Source organism: Arachis hypogaea, chromosome 20, assembly GCF_003086295.3.
Source record: "Arachis hypogaea cultivar Tifrunner chromosome 20, arahy.Tifrunner.gnm2.J5K5, whole genome shotgun sequence".
Taxonomy (NCBI): domain Eukaryota; kingdom Viridiplantae; phylum Streptophyta; class Magnoliopsida; order Fabales; family Fabaceae; genus Arachis; species Arachis hypogaea.
The window spans coordinates 55,035,359-55,045,494 of NC_092055.1; the positions used below are offsets into that span (position 1 = coordinate 55,035,359).

Consider the following 10,136-nt stretch of genomic DNA (forward strand, 5'->3'; position numbering starts at 1 on the left):
CGTGGTATTACTTGATGTGATCTAGTGCACTTGCCGATAGTTTTGTGAATATTGGTTTCTAAAGTCCATATCAACGCAATGGAAGAGCATGGATCACAAATGCATGTGAGTGTTGGAAGTCTATTTTTATTTGCTTTCCTTTTATTTTCTTTCATTTTCTTTTTCCATTTCTTTTCGTTGATTGCTTTAGGCATTTTATTTTTTGCGTCTATTCTTTAAGCATTTTGTTTTTTTTTTAATTGCAATTTTAAATCTTCATCTATTTTATTACAATTATTTATTATTTGTCACAATTCAAGCATCTCAAACATTTTGACACGAACGCTAAATAATTCTCGAGTCGATCTGACTCTTTTTTTAGAGGAGTCGTATCTGTTCCCCAATACTTGAAATCTTGATACAAACTTAATTCGACACCCTGTTAAAAAACTTTATCAAAGTTACCAAACATCAAATGAAACACGTATATATTTTAAATTATTTTTAATGTATATTTTATATTTTAATATATATTCTATATTAGTGACTAATTTTAGTATATATTTAATATAGTTAAAAATTATTAGTGATAAATATAATACTAAATATAGTAAGAGTTTGTTTGGCTTAGTGACAAGTATAACGCGCTTGAAGGTGCAACAGGGATCACTTGTGCGTGGACTGCTATTACAGGGGAGCTTTTCTTCTATGCTTCAATGACAGTGTAGGTTCGTTATAGACCACACAATTTGTATCTAATCCAACCACGTTGAACCAGCCGGTTTTTACATATTTGATTGTAGTTAATCGATTCAAATGCAGAAACCGTCGTAAGTACAAATAGAATTAGCTAGACTTTTAGTTCATCGATTTTTCGATTGAAATTACAGATTCAGTCTAATTTAAATAAATATCGGTGAGTGAGTGAAAGAATAAAAATGTGAAAGTGAAAGAATAAAAATGTCACTGACAACTATATATTTATTTATTATCTATATTTTTTTAATATATTAATTAGTATAAGATATAGAAGAGTTTATAACATCTATTAGAGCTAGAGTACAAATATTTTTTGGAACATCTTCTATCTATACTCTACTAAATACATGAGATATTCGCATAGTCTTAAATTTTTTAATAAGACAAAGCATTATTTTGGTCTCTAATATTTGGGATGATTAGTTTTATATTAATTTTTTTTATTGTTTGCGGTGTTTTTCAATCAGACAGGTCAGGAATTAATTTATCGTGAATTAGAGTTCTATTTAAATATTTTTCGCTGGTCAATAAGTTGTTGCATGGATAAAGTAATATTCAAATCTCTAGCACTTATTTAAGTAGACAAATAAGTTAACTACTCGACTAACCCAAATTTAATTAGTTTTATATTATCTACCCCAACCCAAATGTCCAAAAATAGTACCTCATGGGCCAGCTCCAGGCCCAAATCACAAAAGGTGGCCTCTGCCTCTGACTGACGTAAGCCCGTGAATAGGCAACAAATAATACTGGTAAACTGTCAGAATCATCTTAATTAGTTTTAAATGAATACATAATAGTGGTTGCAACAAGAATAAGTTTGGGCAAAGCTACTTATCATCCGAAAGCCACACCAACCCACGTTAGTATTATTTATATATTATTTTATTGAACGGGTGTGTGGCAAATGGCAAAAGCTTTCGGTCTTTAATAAACAAGTAAATAATAAAAAGAGTTAACCACTAAAAATATCCCGAATTATTTAAATACGGACGAAAATACATTTTAATTTTATTATTGATAAAAATATTTTTAAATAATTTTAAAATATGATAAAAACATCTAATAATAAATATATATTTTTAAAAAATATTATAAAAATTGAATTTTGATTTAATTGTTTGTAAGTATAATTAAAAAAATAAAATATTATTATTTTTAAAATTTGGTGAATTTTTTTTAAGTATATATTTTTTTGTAATTTTTTTATACAAAAAAATATATACTTAACAAAAAATTACCAAATTTTAAAGATAATAATATCTTATTTTTTTAATCATGTAAAAAATTGTATTAAAATTCAATTTCTAATTTATTTTTTGAGAAATACATATTTAATGTTAAACTAACATTAAATATGTATTTCTCAAAAAAATACATTAGAAATTGAATTTTGATGCGATTTTTTGTAAACATAATTAAAAAATTGAAATATTATTATTCTTAAAGTTTGGTGAGTTTTTGTTAAGTATATATTATTTTTGTGAATTTTTAAAAATATTATTGTTTGTTAACAAAAAAATTATAAAAAAGATATATACTTAAGAAAAAATTATCAAATTTTAAATATAATAATTTTTTATTTTTATAATTATGTTTGTAAAAATTGCATCAAAATTTAATTTTTAAGATATTTTTTGAAAATATATATTTATTATTGGGTATTTTTATTGTGTTTTTAATTTATTTAAAGACATTTTTATCGATAATAAAATTCGGATGTATTTTTATGAGCGTTTAAATAATTTGAAGTATTTTTGGTGGTTAACCCTAAAAAAAAGGTTAATTAGTATATATGCAGGCTTTTCGAGTTAACTTGTAATTTCTAGACTCATGGTTTTATAATTTAAGATTTCCAAATGAATTTAAAATTTTACGAGTAAATAACAGTTTACAATTTTAAACTTATGATTCAAATTTATCTTAATTCCTTAAAAAACACTTATCTTAATTCGTATAAAATTAATTAGTTCTACGTACGAGTTTAGGTTTGGGAATTTGATTACCTTAACTATAAAGCCATCCAGAATATGACATGAGTTTGCGTAACTCTTTTTTTGGTCGTGGAGTTTGCGTAACTTTGATTGCACGGCTGATTTGGATTCGTTCAATTATTGTTCACCAAAATGGGGAGGAATATTGTAATGGGGAGGAATATTGTGATAAGAATGAGAAATGAGTTGGATGTCCATTAATTTTTGGGTGGATCAGTTTTTGAATGAAAGAATTTTTTATTTTTAATTAGTGGAGTGTAAAAAATTAAGGTTTTATATGTGTATAAATAGAGGTTTAAGTCTCGGATGATAACACATTGTTCTTGTATGGATACTTGGAGGGAGAGCTCAGTCTCTGGGAGTCGACGCCGAGTTATTATCTTCGGTGCCAACCTTTAAGCCTTGTGACAATTCGAGCTTTACTCCAAGAAGGTGTCCAATCGCGTAGAGCTTTGAGCAAGAAACAGGGGAGAGTGTACCTGCAAAAGCACTCTAAAGCTTAAGTCAGTATTGAGAATTCAATGTATCTTTTAGAATAGAAGATCATACCTTTTTATAGGTGATAATGTATAAATCGGTTATGTTCCTGCTTTATTGCCTGTATTAAAGAGCAATAATAAGGGTGACTGGTGCGCAGAAATTGTGATTATGTAAAATTCATCGCTCTTTCTTTCCCTGGTAATGGCGCCAAAAACATGATGCCAATACCATGGTTCACAACTTCGCACAACTAACCAGCAAGTGCACTGGGTCGTCTAAGTAATACCTTACGTGAGTAAGGGTCGAATCCCACGGAGATTGTTGGTATGAAGCAAGCTATGGTCACCTTGTAAATCTCAGTCAGGCGGATATAAAATAGTAATGGTGTTTTCGAAAATAATTAATAAAATAGGGATAGAAATACTTATGTAAATCATTGGTGAGAATTTCAGATAAGCGAATAGAGATGCTTTCGTTCCTCTGAACCTCTGCTTTCCTGCTATCTTCATCCAATCAGTCTTACTCCTTTCCATGGCTGGCTTTATGTAATGCATCACCATTGTCAATGGCTACTTTCGGTCTTCTCTCGGGAAAATGATCCAAATGCCCTGTCACGGCACGGCTAATCGTCTGGAAGCATCACCCTTGTCAATGGCTTACATCCTGTCCTCTCAGTGAAAATGGTCAACGCACCCTGTCACGGCACGGCTATTCATCTGTCGGTTCTCGATCATGCTGGAATAGGATTTACTATCCTTTTGCGTTCTGTCACTACGCCCAGCAATCGCGAGTTTGAAGCTCGTCACAGTCATTCAATTATTGAATCCTACTCGGAATACCACAGACAAGGTTTAGACTTTCCGGATTCTCTTGAATGCCGCCATCATTCTAGCTTACACCACGAAGATTTTGATTAAGAGATCTAAGAGATACTCATTCAGTCGAAGGTAGAACGGAAGTGGTTGTCAGGCACGTGTTCATAGGGAATGATGATGATTGTCACGTTCATCACATTCAGGTTGAAGAGCGAATGAATATCTTAGAAGCGAAATAAGATGAATTGAATAGGAAACAGTAGTACTTTGCATTAATCTTTGAGGAACAGCAGAGCTCCACACCTTAATCTATGGAGTGTAAAAACTCTACCGTTAAAAATACATAAGTGAAAGGTCCAGGCATGGCCGAATGGCCAGCTCCTCTGATCTAAGAACCAGGCGTCCAAAGATGATCAAAAGATTCAAAGATGGTTCAAAAGATGTCTAATACAATAGTAAAAGGTCCTATTTATAATAAACTAGTCACTAGGGTTTACAGAAATAAGTAATTGATTCATAAATCCACTTCCGGGGCCCACTTGGTGTGTGCTTGGGCTGAGCTTGAGTGCTACACGTGTAGAGGTCCTTCTTGGAGTTGAACGCCAGCATTTGTGCCAGTTTGGGCGTTCAACTCTGGTTTTGGATCCTTTTCTGGCGTTGGACGCCAGAATTGGGCAGAGAGCTGGCATTGAATGCCAGTTTGCGTCATCTATTCTTGGCCAAAGTATAGACTATTATATATTTCTGGAAAGCCCTGGATGTCTACTTTCCAACGAAATTAAAAGCGCGCCATTTCAAGTTCTGTAGCTCCAGAAAAGCCACTTTGAGTGCAGGGAGGTCAGAATCCAACAGCATCAGCAGTCCTTCTTCAACCTCTGAATCTGATTTTTGCTCAAGTCCCTCAATTTCAGTCAGAAAATACCTGAAATCACAGAAAAACACACAAACTCATAGTAAAGTCCAAAAATGTGAATTTAACATAAAAACTAATGAAAACATCCCTAAAAGTAACTAGATCCTACTAAAAACATACTAAAAACAATGCCAAAAAGCGTATAAATTATCCGCTCATCAGTGACCGTCAGGTTGGACGTTTCATGTTTGTGAAGCAGTCCGTTAAGCTGATTTGTAACGTCACTTTTTAATAAATGACATTGATTGCCGATTAGTAACTGTAACGCTGATTAATAACGTAAATTGCCGAGTTATGGTCTGTAATGCCGATCTTGTAACGTAAATTGCCGAGTTATGGTCTGTAATGCCGATCTTGTAACGGTCCTGATCATAGCCCCCAAGCTTAGCCTAAGAGTATTTTTTAATGAAGTAGGTTGAGATTTAAATGAAGCATAATCAATTGAAAAATAATCAATTGAAAAATAATCAATTTGATGTAATCTTGGCTAGAGGTTGTGCCTCTATCCATTTGGAAAAATAATCAATTGCTACCACAAGGAATTTTACCTGACCTACTGCTGTAGGGAAAGGTCCGAGGATATCTATGCCCCATTGGTTGAACGGCCAGCTAACCTCGAAACAGTGTAAGAGTTCGGCCGGGAGATGTGTAATCAGACTGTGTTTTTGGCAATTGTTACAGCTTTTAACTTTTGCTTGACAATCCTGTCGTATTGTCGGCCAATATAATCCAGCTCTGAGGATTTTTGAATAAAGACTTCGGGCTCCGAGGTGTGTTCCATAGATCCCTTCATGTGCCTCAGTAAGTGCAAGCTCGGCTTCTATTCTGCAAAGACATTTAAGCAATAGACGAGAGAATCCCCGTCTATATAGGCAATTATTATAAATTGTAAAAAAGGACGCTTGTCGGCGGAAGTGCCGAGCGTTTTCGACGTCGCCTGGCAAGATCCCTGTTTGGAGATACTGTATGTTTGAGGATCTCCAATCTGCTTCCTGTGTTACACTTAAGACTTGTGTTAGTTCAATGCTTGGCTTAAGTAGTGTTGACTGATAAAGTGATGACCCATTTGGTTGAGTGCTGGCGAGTTTGGACAGAATGTCAGCTCGGCCATTACTCTCCCTTGGTATATGCTGTATTTCATATTTAGAAAATTTTGGAAGTAAATTTTGTACGACATCCAGGTATTTAGAAAGCAAAGGGTCCTTAACTTGGTATAAGTTGTTTACCTGTTGGACGATAAGCAAGGAGTCGCAATATACCTTAAGTTCGGTGATGTTTAGGTTGGCAGCGAGTCTAAGGCCGGCAATTAGTGCTTCATACTCACTTTGATTGTTGCTTGCTTTAAATGAGAAGTTAAGGGAGTGTTCGATGACGTTGTCGTGGCCATCATCAAGTATGATAACTGCGCCACACCCCTGTGGGTTGGAGGACCCGTCGACGTATAAAGACCATTCGATGTAGTCTTCAGTTGTACTCAGTACTGAGAATTCGGCAATAAAGTCAGCCAAAAACTGGGATTTGATTGATGCTCGGCCTTCGTACTTGATATCAAATTCGGATAGCTACACTGACCATTTTACTAGTCGGCCAGCCAGCTCAGGCTTCTGCAGGACTTGCGGCAGAGGTTTATCTGTTCGAACATGGATTTCATGGCTTTGAAAGTATGGTCGGAGTCTCTTGGCTGAGAAGACAAGGGCGAGGGCCAGTTTCTCAATGCTCAGGTATCGAACCTCGGCATTCTGTAAGATTTTGCTGATAAAATAGATCGGGAATTCTTTCTTTTCTCTTTCTGTGACAAGGGCGGAGCTTATAGCCCAGTTAGTGACAGATAAATATAAGAATAATGGCTCCCCTTGTAAGGGGGTTTGTAAAATTAGTGGTTTTGAAAGAGTTTCTTTGATAGTTGTAAATGCTTGTTCACATTCAATAGTCCATTGGAAAGCTTTTTTGTTTTTTAAAGTCTGGAAAAAACATGAGGATTTAGAAGCTAGGCAAGGTAAAAATCTAGAAAGTGCAGCAAGTCTCCCTGTTAAGCGTTGGACTTCCTTGATGGTGTGTCGACTTGTCATGTCTAAAATAGCTCGGCATTTTTCTGGATTTGCCTCAATACCTCGGCTAGTGAGCATGAAGCCGAGGAATTTACCGCTTTGAACACCAAATGCACAATTTTCGGGATTTAACCGCATGTTGTATTTTCTTAGCTGTCCGAAGATTTCTGTGAGGTCATCAAGGTGATTGTTGGCGATCTTTGTCTTGGTGACCATATCATCGACGTAGACCTCAATGTTTCTGCCGCTTTGTTTGGCGAAGATTTTGTCCATTAGACGTTGATATGTTGCACCTGCATTCTTAAGACCAAATGGCATGACGTTATAACAATAGTTTCCATATTCAGTAATAAAAGCTGTCTTATTTTGATCGGATGGATGCATTTGGATCTGGTTATAACCAAAATATGCATACATAAAGCTGAGTTTTTCAAAACCAGAGGCATTATCAACTAAACAATCAATAGAGGGCAAATGGTAGGAATCTTTGGGGCATGCTTTGTTGAGATCGGTGAAATCAACACACATGCGCCATTTACCGTTATGTTTTTTAACCATGACGACGTTCGCCAGCCATGTTGTGAATCTGATTTCTCGGATGAAGCCCGCGTTGATGAGCTTCTTGGTTTCTTCTAGGGAAGCCTATTTTCGGTCGTGGCCGAGATTTCTCTTTTTCTGTGCTATAGGTCGGACAGATGGATCTAACACTAACTTGTGTGATATGATGGATGGGTTGATGCCTGGCATATCAGCTGGGGTCCAAGCAAACAGGTCGGCATTTTACTATAAGAATGCTTGGAATGATGATTTTTCTTCTGAGGATAATGTTGAGCCGACGTATGTGAATTTGTCCGTGTTTTCTGTGAAATAGATTTTATCTAGGTCTTCTGTTAGGGTTGCTCTTTCTAGTGTTCCCACTCTGGGATCAAGGTCGGCCAGCATGTGTTGGTCGTTCATGTTGCCGATATTGTGAACATGGGCTTTTGTGTTACGGTTAGGTCTTTTGAGACTATTGTTGTAGCATTCCCGGGCTTCTCGGACATCACTGTGAATGGTTGCAATTGTGTTGTCCTGCAAAGGGAACTTAACACAAAGATGAATTGTAGACACTATAGCGCCGAACCTATTTAAGAAAGGTCGGCCAAGTATTAAATTATAGGGACTGAAGCAATCAACAACTAAGTATTGAATGTCTGAAGTTTTTGACGAGGGAAACTTACTGAGTGTGGTTTGTAACCACACAGAGCCCATAACCGGGACTCGCTCACCTGAGAATCCTACCAAGTCACCAGTGGAAGGTTGGATGACGTTATTGCTCAGTTTCATTTTCTGGAATGTTGAGTAAAAGAGAACATCGGCACTGCTGCCTGGGTCGAGCAACACCTTTTTAACTAGGAGATCTCCGAGCTGTAGGGAGATTACGACAGGATCATCCAGATTTGCTACATTGTTGTCATGATTGGCTGTCTGGAATGTTATATGTGGAGATGTCGGCAGCGGCTGCTGTTGAATTTGATTAGCGTTGATGGAAAGTATAGCTCGGTAAGATCTCTTTCTTGCCAAGTTTGTGGCTCCTCCACCTGCAAAACTTCTGGAAATACAGTTAATTGTACGTGTTGGTACTTCAGGATGGCTATTGTTCGGTCGGTCTCTATCTCGGCCATGTTGTGTAACCGAGCTTAGGTCTCCTGAAGGAGGTGCTTGCCGCTGCATGTGGCCGCTGATGTATTTGTCTAGGTGACCCTGCCGAGCTAGTCGCTTTAGTAGGTCTTTGGCAATGACGCAGTCGTCGGTATTGTGTCCGTGCTTCTGGTGGAAGGAGCAGTATTTTGATCGGTCAGTGCCTTTTGAATCTGGGTAACTGCCAGCTTTTCTTGGTGGCTTGATTAATTTCGAATTTAAGATTTCCTTGATGATATCATCGCGCTTGGTGCTGAATTTGGTGTAGGTCTCATATCGTGGAATTGGTTTGAAATTCTTCTAGCTGTCCCGTGTTTTGTCGTCGTCTCTATAGTGAGGCTTTTCTACTTTCCAAGCTTGTCGGAGTTCTTCGATGTCGATCTGTCCTTTAGCTTTTTCACGGAACTCGGCCGTTGTTTTTGGTTTGGCCACAGCAATAGTTTCCTGGAATTTTTCTGGTCGTAATCCGCTTTTTATGGCGTGTAGTTCCACCTCGGGGTGGAGACTGGGTATACTTATGGCTATCTTTGTGAAGCGCGTCATGTAGTCCTTGAGGCTTTCGTGCTGGCCTTGCTTGACTGTGTTCAGGTAATCGGAGTCATGTAGGTAGATGGCTGATCCAGCGAAGTTCTTCTCAAAGGGCTTTGATATGTCTCGAAATCGAGAAATGGAACCTGCAGGCAAAGAACAAAACCAATCAAGTGCAGAACCGTCTAAGTAAGATGGAAAAAAATGACATAAAACTTTATCGGATGCACCATTTACTATCATTATGGAGGTGAATTTCTTGATGTATTTCTTTGGATCACCTAACCCATCATAGGGAGTTAGGGTGGTCGTCAGAGTAAACCTTCGGGGTAGCACGAAGTTCATCACCTCTGCCGTGAATGGTCCAGTGGAGCTTTCCTGATCGTCATTCTCTATGTCTTTCTGAGCTTCTTTATTATGTTCGGGTTGCTCCTCTTCCTGTCGAGCAGTGTCTGAGACATGTGTTGGCCCTGACTGCTGCTCGGCTTCTTCTGTCCGTTCTTGCCAGTCATTGTTGTTTTCGGTTCGAGTGTTATTCAAGTTGGCAATTTGATTTGCCATTCTTTGGTTCTCCTCGGCCACGGCTTGCCGCAACTCGGTCACCATCTGGAGCAATTCGGATGGTGTGGGTGGAGGTTGTTTAGCCCTGACTTCAAACGGGAACCTCGAGGCCGATGATATATGGAGAGGTTTATATTTTCGGCCCCACGGTGGGCGCCAATTGTTCTTGTATGGATACCTGGAAGGAGAGCTCAGTCTCTGGGAGTCGACGCCGAGTTATTATCTTCGGTGCCGACCTTTAAGCCTTGTGACAATCCGAGCTTTACTCCAAGAAGGTGTCCAATCGCGTAGAGCTTTAAGCAAGAAACAGGGGAGAGTGTACCTGCAAAGGCACTCCAAAGCTTAAGTCAGTATTGAGAATTCAATGTATCTTTTAGAA

The 10,136-nt window shown here is 37.5% G+C and overlaps 1 protein-coding gene across 1 annotated transcript; it reads right to left on the reverse strand.

Moving 5' to 3' along the window:
• Window positions 1–3,080: 3,080 nt before the first annotated feature.
• LOC140183069 (uncharacterized) lies at window positions 3,081–9,802 on the reverse strand. The gene is made up of 6 exons (XM_072231069.1): window positions 9,017–9,802; window positions 7,773–8,869; window positions 7,084–7,409; window positions 6,167–6,420; window positions 5,620–6,070; window positions 3,081–3,211 (listed from the first exon to the last, which is right to left on the reverse strand). Exons 1-6 carry the CDS (start codon window positions 9,800–9,802, stop codon window positions 3,081–3,083), a joined length of 3,045 nt encoding a protein of 1,014 aa, XP_072087170.1.
• Between the last annotated feature and the right edge of the window lie 334 nt (window positions 9,803–10,136).

Excerpts from the sequence above, each read along its gene's own strand:
- LOC140183069 (XM_072231069.1), bottom strand. The coding sequence starts at position 9,802 with ATGGTGACCGAGTTGCGGCAAGCCGTGGCCGAGGAGAACCAAAGAATG. Across the intron at positions 7,410-7,772 it reads TCATTCCAAGCATTCTTATA|CTTTATGTATGCATATTTTG; the intron begins GTAAAATGCCGA and ends TGAAAAACTCAG. Across the intron at positions 6,421-7,083 it reads TGCATTTGGTGTTCAAAGCG|TACTGAGTACAACTGAAGAC; the intron begins GTAAATTCCTCG and ends CCGAATTCTCAG.